A 22,179-nucleotide genomic window follows, 5' to 3' on the forward strand; every position below is an offset into this window, starting at 1 on the left:
TCTAAAGCTATATTATGTGAAGTTTTATATCACCTTCTCCTGCTTGCATTGGATCTCCCACATCAGTATTAACATCTGTTTTCTATTCCTGTAGCCTCTGCTCAAACATCTATTTTTACCATGTATACCAAGTCCGTGAGGCTGCTGCTTTCTATCAAACACACGTGCCTTGCTTAACAGTTATCTAATCCAGGCTCTCATCATCCTACCTCTTCATACATCTTGATCTGATGAAAGCAAACTCCTCTGTTGTAATACACAACAGAGCAAAATGGATCCAACTCTGCTGCTTTTGTCAAGTCTTCAATTGCGAATTTATATGCCTGGAATGGAAAAAATATTGATTATATCTCGTGGAATGGTGTCCTGTCCACAACAAAACCCTCTTGTGACATGTGCTTGTAAATTCTTCTTTTCTTTTATAAAGGATTCTATTTTTTCTAAAGAAATATACAGGTGCATCTCACACAATTAGAATATCATCAAAAAGTTAATTTATTTCAGTTCTTCAATACAAAAAGTGAAACTCATATATTATATAAAGTCATTACAATCTCAGTGATCTATTTCAAGTGTTTATTTCTGTTAATATTGATGACTATAGTTTACAGCCAATGAAAATCCAAAAGTCATTATCTCAGTAAATTAGAATACTTTATAACACCAGCTTGAAAAAATTATTTTAAAATCCGAAATGTTGGCCTACTGAAATGTATGTTCAGTAAGTGCACTCGGTACTTCGTTGGGGCTCCTTTGGCATCAATTACTGCATCAATGTGGTGTGGCATGGAGGCGATCAGCCTGTGACACTGCTGAGGTGTTATGAAAGCCCAGGTTGCTTTGATAGCAGCATTTAGCTCGTCTGCATTGTGGGGTCTGGTGTCTCATCTTCCTCTTTACAATACCCCATAGATTATCTATGGGATTAAGGTCAGGTGAGTTTGAGGCCATGTGCACACGTTCAGTATTTTTCGCGTTTTTTTTGTGTTTTTTCGCTATAAAAACGTGATAAAAACGCGAAAAAAACGCTAACCTATGCCTCCCATTATTTTAAGTGTATTCCGCATTTCTTGTGCAAATGTTGCATTTTTTTCCGCGAAAAAATCGCATTGCGGAAAAAAAAGCAACATGTTCATTAAATTTGCGGAATTGCGGGGATTCCGCACACCTAGAAATGCATTGATCTGCTTACTTCCCGCACGGGGCTATGCCCACCATGCGGGAAGTAAGCGGATCATGTGCGGTTGGTAACCAGGGTGGAGGAGAGGAGACTCTCCTCCACGGACTGGGCACCATATAATTGGTAAAAAAAAAAAGAATTAAAATAAAAAATAGTCATATACTCACCCTCTGATGGCCCCGGAGTCTTCCCGCCTCTCATCGGTGCATGCTGCCGCTTCCGTTCCTATAGATGGTGTGTGTGAAGGACCTGCGATGACGTCGCGGTCACATGACCGCGATGACGTCGCGGTCACGTGACCGTGACGTCATCGAAGGTCCTGCACACACCATCTATAGGAACGGACGCCGCTGAGGAGATCGGCTGTCTGCAGAGGGTGAGTATAACCATTTTTTAATTTTTTTTAACATGATATCTTTTACTATTGATGCTGCATAAGCAGCATCTATAGTAAAAAGTTGGTCACACTTGTCAAACACTATGTTTGACAAGTGTGACCAACCTGTCAGTCAGTTTTCCAAGCGATGCTACAGATCGCTTGGAAAACTTTAGCATTCTGCAAGCTAATTTCGCTTGCAAAATGCTAAAAAAAACCGCGAAAAAAACAGGAAAAAAACGCAAAAAAAAATGCAGATTTCTTGCAGAAAATTTCCGGTTTTCTTCAGGAAATTTCTGCAAGAAATCCTGACGTGTGCACATACCCTGAGGGCCAATCAAGCACAATGATACTGTTGTTTTTAAACCAGGTATTGGTGCTTTTGGCAGTGTGGACAGGTGCCAAGTCCTGCTGAAGAATGAAATTTCCATCTCTAAAAAGCTTGTCTGAAGAGGGAAGCATGAAGTGCTCTAAAATTTCATGCTAGACGGCTGTGCTGACTTTGGTCTTGATAAAACACAGTGTATCTATACCAACAGATGACATAGCTCCCCAAACCATCACTGATTGTGGAAACTTCACACTAGACCTTGGATATTAAGGTTACAGAGTCTGGAGGAAGAGTGGAGAGGCACACAGTTCAAGCTGCTTGAGGTCTAGTGTGAAGTTTCCACAATCAGTGATGGTTTGGGGAGCTTTGTCATCTGCTGGCGTAGGTCCACTGTGTTTTATCAAGACCAAAGTCAGCACGGCCGTCTACCAGGAACTTTTAGGGCACTTCATGCTTCCCTCTGCTGACAAGCTTTTTGGATATGGAAATTTAATTCTCCAGCAGGACTTAGCACCTGTCCACGCTGCTAAAAGCACCAATAACTGGTTTAAAAACAACAGTAACATTGTGCTTGATTGATCAGCAAACTCACCTGACCTCAACCCCATAGATATGGGGTATTGTAAAGAGGAAGATGAGAGACACCAGACCCCACAATGCAGACGAGCTGAATGCTGCTATCAAGGAAACCTGGGTTTGCATAACATCTCAGCATTGCCACAGGCTGATCGCCTCCATGCCACACCATATTGATGCAGTAATTGAGCCAAAGGAGCCCCAACCAAGTATTGGGTGCATTTATTGTATATACATTTCAGTAGGCTAACATTTCGGATTTTAAAATCATTTTTTCAACCTGGTGTTATAAAGTATTCTATCTCAGTCTCGCCTATCCTCCTCAGCCTCCTTCAGCATAGATTTCAAGGTCTTGTTGAACCACTCCACCAGGTCTTCCATCTGCCTATGGTACATTGACGTCCAGAGTTGAGTAATCTGAAGAGCCTTACACAACTCTCTCATCACTTTGGACATAAAAGGAGTCCCTTGGTCCGTCAGGATCTCTTTTCATTAGCCCTGTCCAGGAGAAGACATGGACTAGCTCTCGAGCTATACTCCTGGTGGAGGAGTTTTTCAGTGGTACCGTCTCTGGGTACCGTGTTGCATAGTCCATCACCACCAGGATATATTGGTGACACCTAGCAGGCTTAACTAAGTGCTCGACAAGGTCCATGGCAATCCGGTCAAATGGGACCTCTATAATGGGCAACAGCAGTGGGGGACTGCAGAACTGGGATACAGGAGCAGTTAGCTCACTATTTTAGGTAAGGCAGGATCGGCAGAAATTAACAATGACTCGGTGACACCCAGGCCATTAAAACTTCTGAAGGATCCACGCTTGAGTTTTGTATACTGCCAGATGCCTACCCAAGACATGTGAATGGGCCAGATCTAACACTCTATGCCTATAACTGCTCTATCAATTCCCCTCTCGGTTTAGTGGCCCGATAAAGCAGCTCTTAATTTAAAGTGAAATATGGAAACCTGGTATTGGCCCCCAGCTTTTGAACAACCCCATTTATTACAGTCACATTATCAAATGCACTTTTTAACTCAACATCCTGCATCTGGCCTTACAAGATGCCTGGAAATATGGCAAATTAAAAACAGAGATATTGGCACGCTCACTATGTCTGTCAGAGCCCAAAGCATTCATCCCCTGGCGTATTATGGCGACAAACCACCTCGCTCTCAGATGTTTGACTTACTATATCTGGTTCAGAAATGGTTGCAGCCAGAGTCCTCCACTCCAGCCCAGATGGTCAAGCAGGTGGTTATGGACAGATTTATTCACTCCCTCCCAAGGCCGGTGCAGACCTGGGTTGCCCAGGGAGACCCCTGTAATGCTGACGACGTGGTCGGCCTAGTAGAAAAGTACCAGGTGATCGAGAGGTCCCTAAGGAAGCCGGAGGTGGTGCATCTCTATACTGGGGTACCCAGCAGAAGCCCGAGTATCAAAAGAGGGGTAGTAGAGCCACCACTTGGGGAATTCCTAAATACCAAGGGGTCGCAGAGGGGTTGACAAAGACTACCCCATTGCCAGAGTGTCTATAAAAACAAAGTGTGGGGCCGAGACCCATGAGGTTGGGGTGGTTAATAATAATAATAATAATAATAATTTTATTTCAATAGCTCCAACATATTGCGCAGCATTTTACATTTCAGAGGGGACTTGTACAGACAATAAAAGACATTACAGCATAACAATCACATAAACAACAGATACCAAGAGGAATGAGGGCCCTGCTCGCAAGCTTACAATCTATGAGGATATAGGGGAGAAACAAAAGGTGGATGTTAACAATTGCTTGTATTGTACGGACCAGCCATAATGGAAGAAATTGGGTGTTCATGTAAAGCTTCATGAACCGGTTATCAGCCAGAATATGTAAAAGTAAAGACATAGAGGGCTATTAAATGCATAAAGCGTGTGAGAACATGATACGAGGAACCTGGTTATGGTGAAAATTTTAAATGGGCAAAACAGGGATAGTTAAATAAATGTGTTGAGGCGGGAGGCCAGTCTGAAGAAATGCATTTTTAGGGCACACAAAACTGTGGGTATTGGTGATTAATTGAATTATCCTGGGTAGTGCATTCCAAAGAATTGGCGCAGCACATGAGAAGTCTTGTAGACAGGAGTGGGTGGTTAAAGACTTGCTACACATAATAATAATGATAATAGGGCGGGACCTTAGCCTGTTCTGGGACTTATAGTGGATGGAGGGGATACCAAGAGTCTCAGATAGAAGCCAGTTCAACCCTCATAAAACCCTATCGCAGTCGGAGGTAGATGATTTCCTGAGCTGAGGATGCCTGGGGGAAACTTAGGGACTGCTCAAATGCGGGATCTTACCCTAAAAGGGGCATTTGAAATTGTGACTGTAATAAATAGGGTTGCCCAAAAGCCATGGGCCAACACCAGGTTCCCTTACTTAGCAGTGAATGAGGAATTGCTTTATCGGGTCACGAAACGGCGAAGGGAGATATTAGAGCAGCGATTAGTCCCGGGACCCTACAAAAGTAGGGTACTAGACCTGGCCCATTCTCATGTCTTGGGGTGCATCTGGGCATAGATAAAACCCAAGATTGGGTCCTTCAAAGGTTCTACTGGCCTGGGTGTCACTGGGAAATTGTTAATTATTGTCGGTCCTGTCCTACATGTCAGTTACACTGCTCCCGTTTCCCACTTCTGCAGTTGCCTAGTTCCGTTACCCATTATAGAGGCCCCATTTGACCATATTGCCATGGACCTTGTAGGACCTTTAGTTAAGTGTGCCAGAGGCCACTCATACATGGTGATTATGGACTATGCAACAGGATACCTGGAGGCGGTACCACTGAGGAACTACTCTGCCAGGAGTATAGCCTGAGAGCTAGTCCATATTTTCTCTCAGACGGGCCTGGCCAGGGATACTGTGATGGACCAAGGAACACCGTTCATGTCCAAGGTAATAAGAAAGTTATGTAAGGCCCTCCAGATTACCCAACTCAAGACATCAATGTACCATCTGCAAATGGACAGACTCGTGGAATGGTTCAACAAGACCCTGAAATCCTGGACTGGGATTGACTGTTACTGTACCTACTGTTCTCCATTAGAGAAGTCCCACAGGCCTCTACAGGTTCTAGCCGTTCGAGCTGCTATACGGATGGCTACTACGGGAACTTCTATACATTGCAAAGGAGACCTAGGAAGTGGAGATAACACCCATTGAAGCGTTACCGAACATGTGGCCCAGATGAAGGACAGGATCACGAGGGTGATGCCGATTGTCAGGGAGAGCCTCCTTGAGGCACAAGAGGCCCAGGCAAGGGTCTACAATTGGTCGGCGAGACAGACAGTTTAGCCCTGGAAACCGGGTGCTGGTGTTGATCCCCAAGGTAGAAAGTAAGTTCTTGGCCATGTGACAAGCGCCATTTGAGGTAGTCGAAAAGTTAAGTGATGTAAACTACGTAAACTACAAGGTCCACCAGCCAGGGAGAAGAAAGCCATACCAAGTGTACCACATTTACCTATTCAAACCATGCCTGGCAGCCAATCCCCACGGTGGAAAGTAATTTCCTGGCTAAGTGGCAAGGGGCATACAAAGTGGTTGCAAAGCTGAGTGATGTCAACTACAAGGTCCACCAGCCAGGTAAAAGAAAACAATACCAAGTGTACCATATCAACCTGCTTATACCTTGGCAGGACAGGGAACTGGTATAAGATACATGTCAGGGGTCCAGTCCTGAAGCCAGGGTCAAGGATGTCACAGTGGCAGAGACATTATTGTCAGCCCAGAAACAACAATGCTGTGAGTTGCTTCAGCGGAACCAAGACCTGTTTACGGAGTTACCAGGATGTACGCAGATTGTGGAGCATGAAATCTTGACTGACCCGCATGTCTGGGTGAACCAAAAGCCGTATAGGATTCCCAAAGCCTGTAGCAAGGTGTTCTCCAAGGAGGTGAGGAGAATGTTGAGCCTGAGTGGCATCGAGGAGTCAAAAAGCGGCTGGTCCTGCCCTATTGTACTTGTGCTAAAGCCGGATGGACAGTAGCGCTTCTGTAACGACTATAGAAAGATAAATGAGATGTCCGATTTCTATGCATATCTGATGCCACGAGTCGATAAGCTCATTGAGAGGCTAGGGCCAGCTAGATATATTACCACTCTGGACATAACGAAAGGGTACTGTCAAATCCCTGTGTCCCCAAGTGCCAAGGAGACTACAGCCTTCTCTACACCTGACGAGTGCTTTCAGTATACCTGAATATCATTCGGACTTTAAGGAGCCCCAGCTACTTTCCAGAGGGCCATGTATTGGACCCTAGCCTCTCGCAAAAAGTTCACAACCATTTATCAGGACAACATTGTGATCTTTAGCCCAGATTGGGGAAGTCACCTGCAGAAGGTCCAGGCGGTTCTGGATGCACTGAGGAAGGCAGGGCTTACCATAAACCCAAAGAAGTGGGCCCTGAGGAAAGAAGAGGCCAAATACTTGGGCTACATCTGCAGGAGGGGCGAAATAAAGTCAGAAATAGATAAGGTGGAGGCAATCCATAAGTGTCCACAACCAGTCTCCAAAAGGCAGGTCAGGGCGTTTCTGAGAATTCTGGGATACTATTGGCGATTTATCCCAAATTTCACCATGATAGCCGCCCCCCTGACTCATCTTCTCAAGTGCACAAATAAGTCAACGGCCAAATGGTCCTCTGAAGCAGAGATGGCATTCCAGGAGATGAAGCTCTCCCTGTCCAGACAGCCGATTTTGGTGGCACCAGATTTCGCTAAAGAGTTTTTGCTCCAGACAGATACCTCTGACGTTGAGGTGGGAGCTGTGTTGTTTCAGGAGATAGATGGGACAAACATCCAGTACTATACCTAAATAGGAAATTCCCTACTGTGAAAAGACCTATGCCATTGTAGAAAAAGACTGCTTGGCAATCAAACAGGCAATTAACAGCCTGAGATACTACCTGTTAGGCCGCAAGTTCAGGTTAGTGTCAGATCATGCACCTGTGCTATCCCTGTGTTGCTCCAGAGCAGTCAGCTCACCGCAGATGTATGGACATTTAATTTTTTTGTTTTCCTGTTTTGCCCAAAGGGCTGTGTTTATTTTTCCCTTCATGTTGGTTTATGCAGTCTATATAATAAACCAACAGAAGATTTAAAGAGACAGTGTCCTGTTTTCTACCTACGTGTACAGCTGAATGAGCTAAACTACCATAATATATACAGTGGGGAAAATAAAGAATGCAAAGAATGGAGAGGTCTGTAATTTTTATCGTCAGTACACTTCAACTGTCAGAGACAGAATCTAAAAGTAAAAAACAGAAAATCACATTGTATGATTTTTAAATAATTATATTGCAATTTATTACATGAAAAAAGTATTTGATCACCTACCAAACAGCAAGAATTCTGCTTCTCACAGACCTGTTAGTTTTTGTTTTTTTTAACCCATTATCTACCAATGTCCTTTTTTTGGGACACCTAACCTTTAGCTTCTAGCAACTAAGATTTTATAATTTTTATAATTGTAAGGCCTGTTTCACACGTCAGTGGCTCCGGCACGTGTGGTGACAGTTTTCTCACGTACCGGAGACACTGACTCACGTAGACACATTAAAATCAATGTGTCTCTGCACATGTCAGCGTGTTTTCACAGACCGTGTGTCCGTTTGAAAAACACGGAGACATGTCAGTGTTCGTACACCCATAGGGGTGGAGCCGCATATTAATCACTGTAATGAGCGGTACCACGTGACCGCTCATACAGGAAGAAGCTGCGGCGCTGAGAGGAAGCATCGAGGGAGCTGGGTGAGTATTTTATTTCCAGCGGGCGGGCGCACAGGGGGTGGGAGGGGGGAGGTGACAAGGATCTTTATTTTAAAGACAAAAATAATAAAAAAAACATTGATTTTTCATTCCTTCTCTCCAGCGAACACTGCTGGGAAGAAGGAATGAATTAAGGCTTCAGCACCAGATGCAGGGGACAGCGCTTATCTCTAGCGCTGTCTCCTGCACGGTCCGTGTGGTCCTCAGTGGGCACACGTGCGGCACACGGCTGCCGCACGTGTGCCACACTGATGTGCCACGTGAGCACACGGACCCAGATAACTCCGGGACCGATTTTTCCGGTACCGGAATTATCTGGACGTGTGAGACTGGCCTAAAATGAATGTTTTCAAAATAGCAAATCATGTCATTGTCATTTTTAATTGAATATTGGGACGCCCTTTTCTGAAAAACCCGTACTTGAAAAAATTTTGCTAATTATGTTTCTGATTCATTAGGACCCAAATCATTAAAAATCTGTCATAAAAAAAAAAAAAAAAAAAATGAAAATTGCTAATTTGGCAAGTAATGGGTAAAGAAGCTCTCATACTCTCCATGCATTACCAGTATTAATTGCACCTCTTTGAACTCGTTACCTATATAAAAGACACCTGTCCACACACTCAATCATACTCCAACATCTCCACCATGGCCAAGACCAAAAAGATGTCTATGGACACCAGGGACAAAATTGCTCACCATTCAAGACTCCATTGCGGAACATAAAGCATGTTCATGAGTGTTTAAAGTTTGCTCAACAACATTTAGATAAGCCTGAGAAATACTGGGAGAATATAGTCTTGTCAGATGAGATCAAAATTGAACTCTTTGAATGCATAATACACACCATGTTTGAAGGCCAAAAGGCACTGCATATCACCCCAAAAACACCATACCAGCAGTGAAGTTTGGAGGTGGAAAAATAATGTTGTGGGGCTCTTTTTCAGCATTCGGCACTGTAAAACTTCATATAATTGAAGGAAGATAATGAATGAACAAATGTACAAAGACATTCTTCATAAAAATCTGCTGCCATTTACCAGGATGATAAATACGAGGGTGGACATTTCATCAAGACAATGATCCCAAACACACAGTTAAGGAAACTCTCAACTGGTTTCAGAGATATGAAATAAAGCTGATAGACTGGCCCAGCCAATCGCCTGTCTATTATCACCTGCCACCTACACAAGATAATCAATATTATCTACTTCATTTTTAGTTGGTTGATGTAAAGTATACACTTAAAAAAGGTTATCTGGGACTTTGTGAGGGGTTTTCTCATTGTGCTAACAATTTACCAGTAGGTTGTAATCAGAGGCGTAGCTAGGGTTTTGGTCCAGGGGGGGCGAAGCTTCTGAGTGGGCCCCTAACCAGGTAACCTTCATTACAATTCAGTGATGCGCCCTAATAGTGGAGGAGAACCTCAGCAGATGACCGCGCTATTACTGAAGATAATCTCTATATAAAGACCAACATATGGTCAGTGGTAAATACCAGTCTTACAGAACATATAACAGATCACTGCACAGTTACAGATAATGACTTACCTCTGACGTTCTTTCTGATAGAATTGTTCATTTTTCCCGTCTTTTCCATCTGGCCCAGACCGACATGACAACTTCTTCCAGCTACAACTCATCTGCAGAGAATACAACAAAGACACGTTTCACTTCTCACATTCCAGCCCCATCACCATCTGTTCCCAACCTGCACAACCTCCTCATCCTGCTGATACCCCAATACAGAGCCACTACTGCCGTATGTGTCCCTATTACTGCCCTGATACCCCAATACTGAGCCACTGCTGCCGTATGTGTCCCTATTACTGCCCCGATACCCCAATACTGAGCCACTGCTGCCGTATGTGTCCCTATTACTGCCCCTGATACCCCAATACTGAGCCACTGCTGCCGTATGAGTCCTTATTACTGCCCCTGAGACCCCAATACTGAGCCGCTGCTGCCGTATGTGTCCCTATTACTGCCCCGATACCCCAATACTGAGCCGCTGCTGCCGTATGTGTCCCTATTACTGCCCCTGATACCCCAATACTGAGCCGCTGCTGCCGTATGTGTCCCTATTACTGACCCTGATACCCCAATACTGAGCCGCTGCTGCTGTACGTGTCCCTATTACTGACCCTGATACCCCAATACTGAGCCGCTGCTGCCGTGTGTGTCCCTATTACTGCACCTGCTGTGTGGTTCTCTGTGCCCTCTAAATTCTAAAGCACCCCTCTATAATATAGTAATGTCAGGGGCAAGTGCCCTAGAAAACAGTGCCCACATTTTGTCCCCTAGAAAGTAATAATGCCCTCTGTGTGTGACCCTTTGATAGTCACAGTAACCTGAGTTCCCCTGTAAGAATAAGTGCCCACTTTACAATTAATAAAGTCCAGAGTCTCCCCCACTGTACAGCTCCCCTATACACAGTATGATGCCCCCTCACTGTATATACTGACCCGTTAATATCCCCCAAACTGGCTCCAATACTGTATGATGGCCCCGTCGCTGTAATCTCCACACTGAATGATGGCCCTCTAGATAGCCTCCATATAGCATAATACACCAGATAGTCCTCAATATGGTATAATACATTCCCCATAGGCCTCCATATAGTATCATGCACTCCCCATAGGCAGACCCTATAGTATAATGCCCTTCACATAGGAAGACTTTATAGTATAATGCAGCTCCCATAGGCAGCCTCTATAAGGAAGGCTGTAAATGTGTCCCCAATCCCCTCCGCAAGGCATAAAAATGACCTCTCATTATACTCACCAATGGCTCTCACCAAGGCATCACTGGTCTTGACTTAAGATCGCCATCCTCCATTACTGCTTCATCTGTATGACACATCCTACGTCATCCACACAGTGTCACCCAGCGCGCTCCTGTGCAGGCACACTTCTCTCTAGGCTGCTGAAAGAAGAGCCAAGTACTGTAGTGCATGTGCGCTGGGAAAGGCCAAATAGCTGATTACCTGGAAATAAAGCTGGCGCATGTGCACTACAATACTGTGCTCTGACTTCAGCAGGGCAAAGAGAAGTGCACCTGCACGGGAGTGTGATAGAGGACACTGAATGCATGATGTAGGACGCATCTTCCACACGAAGAGGGACAGCGATCACAGGAAGAGGGCCGGCGCCGGATCAAGACTGACGCCCGGACTGCGCCATCCGCGATTATAATAAAAGCTCTTTTTTGTGCCTTGCATAGAGGATTGGGGACATAGAGAGCATTCTAGAACACTATGTGAGGGCGTACAGATGCTGGCCGGACCTTATATGATGACAGGCTCCCACAAGTAAAAGCCGTCCTGCAAGATTCCAGCCGCTCGCAAACTTAAGAAAATAATCATTCTCCTTCTCATAAGCTAATCAGCAGTAAATAAATTATGTGCAAGACACTTATCGATCACATGTCAATGTTCAGTGTCTGTCCAGATTGCAGGATAAACAAGACGTGCAAGTTTAAAGGGAACCTGTCACCCCGTTTTTTAAAGATGAGATAAAAATAGCGTTAAATAGGGGCAGAGCTGTGCTTTACATTAGTGTATTTTTGTGCCTTTATTCCCCACCTATGCTGCTGAAATACCTTTGTAAAGTCGCCATTTTGGGCTGTCACTCACGCTGGTCTGGTCAAATGGGCGTGGTGACATCGCTGTTTCTTCCCCCAGATCTTGCTTATCTGTCCGTTGGTGGCGTAGTGGTGTGCGCATGCCCAACTGCCGAATCCACTGCGCAGGTGAAGGAAAAGAGCACGATCTGCGCTATTCCCCTGGTGATCGGTGGGGGCGGCCATCTTCCTGAGGCCGCGCATGCGCAGATGGAGTGCTCGGCTTCCCGGGGCTTCAGGAAAATGGCCGCCGCGATCTCCATCTGCGCACGCGCGGCATCCCGTGGCCATTTTCCTGAAGCCCCGTGCAGCAGAGCACTCCATCTGCGCACGCGCGGCCTCAGGAAGATGGCCGCCCCCACCGATCACCAGGGGAATAGCGCAGATCGCCTTCTTTTCCTTCACCTGCGCAGTGGATTCGGCAGCTGGACATGTGAAAACCACTACGCCACCAACGGGCAGATAAGCAAGATCTGGGGGAAGAAACAGCGATGTCACTACGCCCATTTGACCAGACCAGCGTGAGTGACAGCCCAAAATGGCGACTTTACAAAGGTATTTCAGCAGCATAGGTGGGGAATAAAGGCACAAAAAAGACACTAATGTAAAGCCCAGCTCTGCCGCTATTTAACGCTATTTTTATCTCATCTTTAAAAAACGGGGTGACAGGTTCCCTTTAAGAACCTTCATTGCTTTATATACTGTGCCTGTATGTATGTATTCAAGGCAACAGATCAGACATATCAAATAGCAAATGACATGTGCCAAGATACTCATCATGCTGTGTGGAGAGTGTCCTCTGGTCCTGGGGGCTGCTCCTCAGGCTCCTCCAAGTCAGATGCTGCAGACATCATGTGTAGGCAGTGAGCTCAGCTCACAGTCACAGGCAGAGACCCCCTGCGTCCCCGGCTGCTGCTGCTGCTGCTGCTGCTGCTGCTGCTGCTGCTGGAGCTGATCACTTCTCTGCAGCACAGCAGCTTTGAGCAGAGCGCGCTCAGCCGGGATTGGGTGAGTGGCCTCCCTTCCCCCTCTCCTCCACAGACTGCAGAAGAGCGATCACATGACTCACTCCCTGCACTCTGATTGGAGGCCTTCTCTTCTCTCTGCTGACTCCCTGTGAGTGTTTGTACCGTGCATGTTACTTTAGCTACATACACAGTACAAACGCGGGGGAAATTACAGATAAACATTGACCGGAGGCAGGGGCCCCTAACGCCGGCCCTGACAGTAGCGTAGCTCCGGGTGGGCCCCCTCAGAGCACAGGGCCCGGGGCGACCGCCCCCTCTGCCCCCCTGGTAGCTACGCTACTGGTTGTAATGCCTGCTGCAGCGCAGTAGCACACAAGCTTCACCAGGGGGTGAAGGTAAAGGAAAACAGGTACACTCACAGTGAAATCACAGGGCAGCAGTCAGAAGCCATTAGGTGGCGAAAGAGTAGTCAGAAAAAGCTGGGCCAGCAACAGAGAGGGAATGAAGTACCAGAGGTCAAACCAATAACAGTGGTCAGAAACAAGCCAATGAAGTCAAAGCCGATCGGGAGCAGGAAAGCCAGAGACGCAAGACAGTCAAACAGGTCAGAGGACAAGCCGATTCAAATTCCAAGGGGTCACACTACGGAGAGCGAGTACTACAACGAGCGAAGTAACAGGGGAACACAGGAATGGGACCTGTTATGACCCCAATGGCAGACGGTCTCAGGAATCAATACCAAGTCTGCAAACACAAAAAAACAGCTCATAGGGCAGTGGTAACTGGGCTGACCATATATCTAATCCTAGCACCACAAATAGAAGTAGCCGGGGAACGTGCCTACGTTGGTTCTAGACGTCTCGCGCCAGCCGGAGAACTAACTAACCCTAGAAGGGAAAAGAAAGACCTTTCTTGCCTCCAGAGAAAAGACCCCAAAAGTTGGATACAAGCCCCCAACAAATAATAACGGTGAGGTAAGAGGAAAAGACAAACATAAGAATGAGCTAGGTATTTAGCAAAGAGAGGTCCACTAGCTAATAGCAGAATATAGTAAGATGACTTATATGGTCAGCAAAAACCCTATTAAAATATCCACGCTGGATATTCAAGAACCCCCGAACCGTCTAACGGCCGGGGGGAGAACACCAGCCCCCTAGAGCTTCCAGCAAGGTCAGAAATCACATTTAGTACAAGCTGGACAAAAATAGTAGCAAAGCAAGTAACTCAAAAAACAAAGAAGCAAGACTTAGCTTAATTTTGCAAGAGCCAGGACCAGCAGACAGGAGCAACAGAAGGATCTGATTACAACGATGCCAGGCATTGGACTAAGGATCCAGGAAGTTTATATAGCGACACCCCTGGACTAACGACCCAGGTGAGTGCCCAACTGAAGAAAGACAATCCCAGAGTCATATCACTAGTGACCACAAGAGGGAGCCAAAAAGTCTAATTCACAACAGTACCCCCCCCCTTAAGGAGGGGTCACCGAACCCTCACCAAGACCACCAGGACGATCAGGATGAGCAGCGTGAAAGGCACGAACTAAATCGGCCGCATGCACATCAGAGGCAACCACCCAGGAATTATCCTCCTGACCATAGCCCTTCCACTTGACCAGATACTGAAGCCTCCGCCTGGAGAGACGAGAATCCAAGATCTTCTCCACCACGTACTCCAACTCGCCCTCAACCAACACCGGAGCAGGAGGCTCAACAGAAGGAACCACAGGTACAACGTACCGCCGCAACAAGGACCTATGGAACACGTTGTGAATGGCAAACGACACCGGAAGATCCAATCGAAAGGACACAGGATTAAGGATTTCCAATATCTTGTAAGGACCGATGAAGCGAGGCTTAAATTTAGGAGAGGAGACCTTCATAGGAACAAATCGAGAAGACAGCCATACCAAATCCCCAACACGAAGTCGGGGACCCACACCGCGGCGGCGGTTGGCAAAACGCTGAGCCTTCTCTTGTGACAACTTTAAGTTGTCCACCACATGATTCCAGATCTGCTGCAACCTATCCACCACAGAATCTACCCCAGGACAGTCAGAAGGCTCCACATGTCCCGAGGAAAAACGAGGATGGAAACCAGAGTTGCAGAAAAATGGCGAAACCAATGTAGCGGAACTAGCCCGATTATTAAGGGCAAACTCAGCCAACGGCAAGAAGGTCACCCAATCATCCTGATCCGCAGAAACAAAACACCTCAAATAAGCCTCCAGAGTCTGATTAGTTCGCTCCATTTGTCCATTAGTCTGAGGATGAAAGGCCGACGAAAACGACAACTCAATGCCCATCCTAGCACAAAAGGATCGCCAGAACCTGGAAACAAACTGGGATCCTCTGTCAGACACAATATTCTCAGGAATGCCGTGTAAACGAACCACATTCTGAAAGAACACAGGAACCAGATCGGAAGAGGAAGGCAGCTTAGGCAAAGGCACCAAATGGACCATCTTAGAAAAGCGATCACATACCACCCAGATGACAGACATGCCCTGAGACACCGGGAGATCTGAAATGAAATCCATGGAAATGTGTGTCCAAGGCCTCTTCGGGACAGGCAAGGGCAAGAGCAACCCGCTGGCACGAGAACAGCAAGGCTTAGCTCGAGCACAAGTCCCACAGGACTGCACAAACGACCGCACATCCCGTGACAAGGAAGGCCACCAAAAGGACCTAGCCACCAGATCTCTGGTGCCAAAAATTCCCGGATGCCCTGCCAACACCGAGGAATGAACCTCGGAAATGACTCTGCTGGTCCACTTATCAGGAACAAACAGTCTGTCAGGTGGACAAGAGTCAGGTCTACCAGCCTGAAATCTCTGCAACACACGTCGCAAATCCGGAGAAATGGCTGACAAGATAACTCCCTCTTTAAGAATACCAACCGGCTCTGCGACTCCCGGAGAGTCAGGCACAAAGCTCCTTGAAAGAGCATCAGCCTTCACATTCTTTGAACCTGGTAAATACGAGACCACAAAGTCAAAACGGGAGAAAAACAATGACCAGCGGGCCTGTCTAGGATTCAGGCGTTTAGCAGACTCGAGATACATCAAATTTTTGTGATCAGTCAAGACCACCACACGATGCTTAGCACCCTCGAGCCAATGACGCCACTCCTCAAATGCCCACTTCATGGCCAACAACTCCCGATTGCCAACATCATAATTCCGCTCAGCAGGCGAAAACTTCCTCGAGAAAAAGGCACAAGGTCTCATCACAGAGCAACCAGGGCCTCTCTGCGACAAAACAGCCCCTGCCCCAATCTCAGAAGCATCCACTTCAACCTGAAAGGGAAGTGAGACATCAGGCTGGCACAAAACAGGCGCCGAAGTAAACCGGCGCTTCAACTCCTGGAAAGCCTCCACGGCTGCAGGAGCCCAGTTAGCAACATCAGAACCTTTCTTGGTCATATCCGTCAAAGGTTTAACAATGCTAGAAAAATTAGCAATAAAACGACGGTAGAAGTTAGCAAAACCCAAGAACTTCTGAAGACTCTTAACTGACGTGGGTTGAGTCCAATCATGAATAGCTCGGACCTTGACTGGGTCCATCTCCACCGCAGAAGGGGAAAAAATAAACCCCAAAAAGGGAACCTTCTGTACTCCAAAGAGACACTTTGAGCCCTTAACAAATAAAGCATTCTCACGCAAAACCTGAAACACCATCCTGACCTGCTCTACATGCGAGTCCCAGTCATCAGAAAAAAACAGAATATCATCCAGATAAACGATCATAAATTTATCCAGATACTTCCGGAAAATATCGTGCATAAAGGACTGAAACACTGAAGGAGCATTAGAGAGCCCAAAAGGCATCACCAAGTACTCAAAATGACCTTCGGGCGTATTAAATGCGGTTTTCCATTCATCTCCTCGCTTAATGCGCACAAGGTTGTACGCACCACGAAGATCTATCTTGGTGAACCACTTGGCACCTTTAATTCGGGCAAACAAGTCTGACAACAGAGGCAAAGGATACTGAAATTTAACAGTGATTTTATTCAAAAGCCGATAGTCAATACAAGGTCTCAAAGATCCATCCTTCTTGGCCACAAAAAAGAATCCCGCACCAAGAGGGGAAGAGGAAGGACAGATATGCCCCTTCTCCAGAGATTCCTTGATATACGAACGCATTGCGGTATGCTCAGGTACAGACAGATTAAATAGTCTTCCCTTAGGAAATTTGCTACCTGGAATCAAATCTATGGCACAGTCACAGTCCCTATGAGGAGGCAGAGCACTGGACCTGGACTCGCTGAACACATCCTGATAATCAGACAAATACTCAGGAACTTCCGAAGGAGTAGAGGAAGCAATAGACACCGGCGGGGAATCACCATGAATACCCTGACAGCCCCAACTTGACACAGACATTGCCTTCCAATCCAAGACTGGATTATGAGTCTGTAACCATGGCAAACCCAAAACGTCCAAATCATGCATTTTATGCAGAACAAGAAAACGAATCACCTCCCGATGTTCAGGAGTCATGCACATGGTTACCTGTGTCCAAAACTGCGGCTTATTTTCCGCCAATGGCGTAGCATCAATACCCCTCAGAGGGATAGGATTAACCAACGGCTCAAGAACAAAACCACAGCGCTTGGCAAATGACAGATCCATAAGACTCAGGGCAGCACCTGAATCCACAAACGCCATAACAGGGTAAGAGGACAATGAGCAAATTAAAGTCACAGAGCATGCTGATATAACATGTGTAGGATCACCACAGTAAAAACACAACCCATTCTGACGTCTATGATTTTTCCGCTCATTTCTGGTCTGAATTCTATCACATTGCATCAAATCAGGTGCTTGTTCAGACAACACCACCAGAGGATTAGCGGTTTTGCGCTCCCGCAAACGTCGGTCAATCTGAATAGCCAGCGCCATGGAATCATTCAGACTTGTAGGAATGGAGAAACCCACCATCACATTCTTAATGGCTTCAGAAAGGCCATTTCTGAAATTTGCGGCCAGAGCACACTCATTCCACTGAGTAAGCACGGACCATTTCCGAAATTTTTGGCAATACACTTCAGCTTCATCCTGGCCCTGAGAAATAGCCAGCAAGGCTTTTTCTGCCTGAACCTCAAGATTGGGTTCCTCGTAAAGCAATCCGAGCGCCAGAAAAAACGCATCAATATTTGCCAATGCCGGATCTCCTGGCGCTAGTGAGAAAGCCCAATCCTGGGGGTCGCCCCGTAAAAAAAGAGATAACAATTTTAACTTGCTGAGCTGAGTCTCCAGATGAACGGGGTCTCAGAGATAGAAACAATTTACAATTATCCCTGAAATTCCTAAACTTAAATCGGTCTCCAGAAAACAGTTCAGGAATAGGTATTTTAGGTTCAGACATAGAACTACTGGTAACAAAATCTTGTATGCTTTGCACACGAGCAGCAAGCTGGTCCACACTTGTAATCAAGGTCTGGACATTCATGTCTGCAGCAAGCTCAAGCCACTCAGAGGTAAAGGGGAGGAAGAAAGAGAGGAAAAAAAAAAACTCAGAATTTCCTTTCTTATTATCCCACTTTTGCAATGCATTAAACATTCAATGTTGGCCTGGCATACTGTTATGACCCCAATGGCAGAGGGTCTCAGGAATCAATACCAAGTCTGCAAACACAAAAAAACAGCTCATAGGGCAGTGGTAACTGGGCTGACCATATATCTAATCCTAGCACCACAAATAGAAGTAGCCGGGGAACGTGCCTACGTTGGTTCTAGACGTCTCGCGCCAGCCGGAGAACTAACTAACCCTAGAAGGGAAAAGAAAGACCTTTCTTGCCTTCAGAGAAAAGACCCCAAAAGTTGGATACAAGCCCCCAACAAATAATAACGGTGAGGTAAGAGGAAAAGACAAACATAAGAATGAGCTAGGTATTTAGCAAAGAGAGGCCCACTAGCTAATAGCAGAATATAGTAAGATGACTTATATGGTCAGCAAAAAGCCTATTAAAATATCCACGCTGGATATTCAAGAACCCCCGAACCGTCTAACGGCCGGGGGGAGAACACCAGCCCCCTAGAGCTTCCAGCAAGGTCAGAAATCACATTTAGTACAAGCTGGACAAAAATAGTAGCAAAGCAAGTAACTCAAAAAACAAAGAAGCAAGACTTAGCTTAATTTTGCAAGAGCCAGGACCAGCAGACAGGAGCAACAGAAGGATCTGATTACAACGATGCCAGGCACTGGACTAAGGATCCAGGAAGTTTATATAGCGACACCCCTGGACTAACGACCCAGGTGAGTGCCCAACTGAAGAAAGACAATCCCAGAGTCATATCACTAGTGACCACAAGAGGGAGCCAAAAAGTCTAATTCACAACAGGGACCTATGTAAACAGGCAGTGGACAAATCAGGGTATAACGGGTCAGCTGCTCAATCCAGAGACAAGAACTATAACTGACACTGCTTGCAGGTAACAGCGGACTGAAATAGCCAGACAGATCCCAAAATGAGGCAAGGAAGATTAAACCCCGCATGACCATCCCGGGGAGAGAATAATCAGAAACAAACCCCGGACTGGATCATGACAAGGTAGTTATTAACTACCTGCCTGTTCTGCCCTGCAATGATTTGTTCTAGCTCAGGCAGTGATTATCCAGCTTACTTTGACCTCACCACAATAGAGCAGCTCTTTCTCTTCCATTCTGCTCTGTGGAGTGAGCGTTACTGCCAATGTCATTCTGATTGACAGCTGGCTCACCGCAGTTAGATAGTGGGGAGCCGGTTGTCAATAATCATGACACTGGCAGTGACGGCCCTTCAACAGAGCAGAGTGGAAGAGAAGGATCTGCTGTGTTTACGGGATGTCACCAGAAACAAGATAATCCCTGGCAGGAGTGTTCCATGACCATTCTGAGTTGGAACAAATCATTGCAGGGTAGAACAGGCAGTCATCAACTACCTGCCAATAAGTTTTTAGTTCCCCAGAAAAAAAAAGTCATGGATAACACCTTTAATTGTGATGATGCCATAAAGTATATTGCCTGTATGCTCCATTTGTGCCATTATGTGACGAATCAGTTTTCAGCATGAGTTCCAGTCTTGCTTTTTCTTTAAAAGAATAGAAAAACAGAACACAGAATGCCAGTGTCATCCGAGCCTAAGCCCTATTGTGATCAAGTCGCAGTAGTGCTTACCTTGGGATTTATGGGCTGTAGTATAGCTTGATGATTTCTGAATAGTAACTGTAGCTTTGGCTTTATTGAAAGATGTAAAAAAAAAAAGTGATACTCACAAAATATCTGTGCCAGGGATAATTTTTGATTGTTTATATTTGGTATCAATGCACTTAAGGGAGATTTGTTTCTAAAATATACACTATATTAGCCTTGATTATATGGTTTCTGGCTTTGCATCTACAGCCAGCGATACTCGTACATCACTACAAAAACTATGTAAATTTGAATTCTTTAGAAAAGAACCTATTGATTGACAGTGATCAAAAAGCTCAAATTTTCTCCAAGAACAAAGCCCGTAGTACCAACGATACCAACTGGAGACAAACTGGAGAAATTACCTAAAACCCCCTTGATTGACAATTACTTACAGAGACAAGCTTCAGGCCTTTTAGAGTAGTTAAAAGGCTGTTCCATAAATAGAGGATCTCACCTTAATGTAGTACTTTAATGCTCCTCTGTAGAGATAAGCTCTTACGCTGCGTGGCTGTACTTTGATTGCAGAATTGCAATTCATGATGGCTTTGGAATATCTTTTTCTAAATCCATAGAAAGCTGCTCGGCACAAATAGGCCTGCATTAAAAAGCAAATTATTATGGTAGGAAGTGCAGGATGAATATGAACAGCTGTGCCCCACACTTAACAGCAGATGAAAACATACTGTACCTACACTCAAAAGTCACCATACAAACACACCTGCAACATACGGATACAAAAGAAATACAACATGCCGAATACCAAAGGATGTGCGCCATTCATATTACTTAGATAGTAAATCCAGCTCTTCACTAATTAATACTGTATTTCTTGAGGCTCCTGAGCACCCACTGCAAAAATGTTAACATCCTCATCTCTACAGTTATTTTATGCTGCTAGTCTCATCATATGAGGCAGAGACCTTTTGGACTCCTTCAGACTTCTAGGCCCAAGTGTGACTACAAACTATGCACCCCCTATAGTACCACTTTTGCGGATCATGCACACCACTACAACACGATCAATCCATACCCTCAAATTAATTTAACAACTCCCCTCTTCCGCCATTTATTCTATGCAAAATATATTATATTTTTAACTTGAATCAATATCATTTTGCACCTGAAAATGTTCTGGGTTTATCTCAAGGGTTTTATTGAAATCCTGCACACAGTTTGCTTGTTGGAGACGCATTCGGCAGAGTCCTCGTTGATAATAGGCATCGCAAAAACCAGAGCGATTCTTCACTGCACTGGTCAAAGCCTCAAGAGCCTGGATTATATGGAGTGTTCATTGCAGAAGATATAATGGATATATATGACAGCTTTACATATTATGAACAGTCAGCATCAATAAACCAATACAGATAAGTGATATTAACAAATATGTGATAATATGAAAATATAAGCTGGCAGATCCACCCACTTAAAGGGATTGTTTGGTCTTAGGCGACAAGTCTGCCGATACTCTATGCGACTGCAGACTTGTGAATCCTCACATCGTGCGCACAGCGTGTTGTGAAGATTGTCCACGGCTGGTGCTGGGACCACCGGGCATGTAAACGCAAGTATGTGATTTGTATACGTGCGGTCACCTGCTGACTCGATGGCAGTGACCTCACTCAGTACAAGTGTATTGAATGAAGCCGGACACGTCTAGTGGGAATGCGGGCAAAAGTATGCAGATAGTATACTTGTGGTCACATGACCGCCCATTCCTATTGCCGGCACCGTAAAATCCTCCTGTGAGGATTCAAAAGTCTACAGTCACGTAAAGTGTCAGCAGACTTGTGGCCTAATGCCGGATAACCCATTAACATGATTGACATATTAGAGGAATAATAATTTTTTAAAGGACAAAAAGAGTCTAGAAAGATTCCAGAACTGAGTTAATGTTTTATGAACATGACAGCGTGGAGGCATTCGATGGCCATGTTTGATCTAGTGACAGACCTGATTTAAGGTAACTACTGCTTCAGTGTACATTGAATCAAAAGCACTAATGCCCTGTGGCATTATATACTCTTTCCAAAACGACCACAGTATATGGAAGAACACCAGTCACTGGCAATGCTATGTTGCAAATGTGTGTATTTAGCATTTTATCCTGAAGTATTACTAGGCCACCAGCAGTTCAATACAACT

General features: G+C 45.4%; 1 protein-coding gene across 3 annotated transcripts in view; it reads right to left on the reverse strand.

Moving 5' to 3' along the window:
• The window catches only part of TTC6 (tetratricopeptide repeat domain 6), a 255,994-nt gene that overhangs the window by 54,404 nt on the left and 179,411 nt on the right, over positions 1–22,179 (reverse strand). For all 3 annotated transcript variants that reach the window (XM_077262594.1, XM_077262599.1, XM_077262589.1), the window contains 3 exons: positions 21,158–21,307; positions 20,492–20,632; positions 210–323 (listed from right to left, as the gene is read on the reverse strand). In XM_077262594.1, coding sequence (XP_077118709.1) covers positions 210–323; positions 20,492–20,632; positions 21,158–21,307 — 405 coding nt within the window. The remainder of the gene's footprint in view (positions 1–209; positions 324–20,491; positions 20,633–21,157; positions 21,308–22,179) is intronic.

The sequence above is a fragment of the Ranitomeya variabilis genome, chromosome 1 (genome assembly GCF_051348905.1).
Source record: "Ranitomeya variabilis isolate aRanVar5 chromosome 1, aRanVar5.hap1, whole genome shotgun sequence".
In the NCBI taxonomy this organism is placed as follows: Eukaryota; Metazoa; Chordata; class Amphibia; order Anura; family Dendrobatidae; genus Ranitomeya; species Ranitomeya variabilis.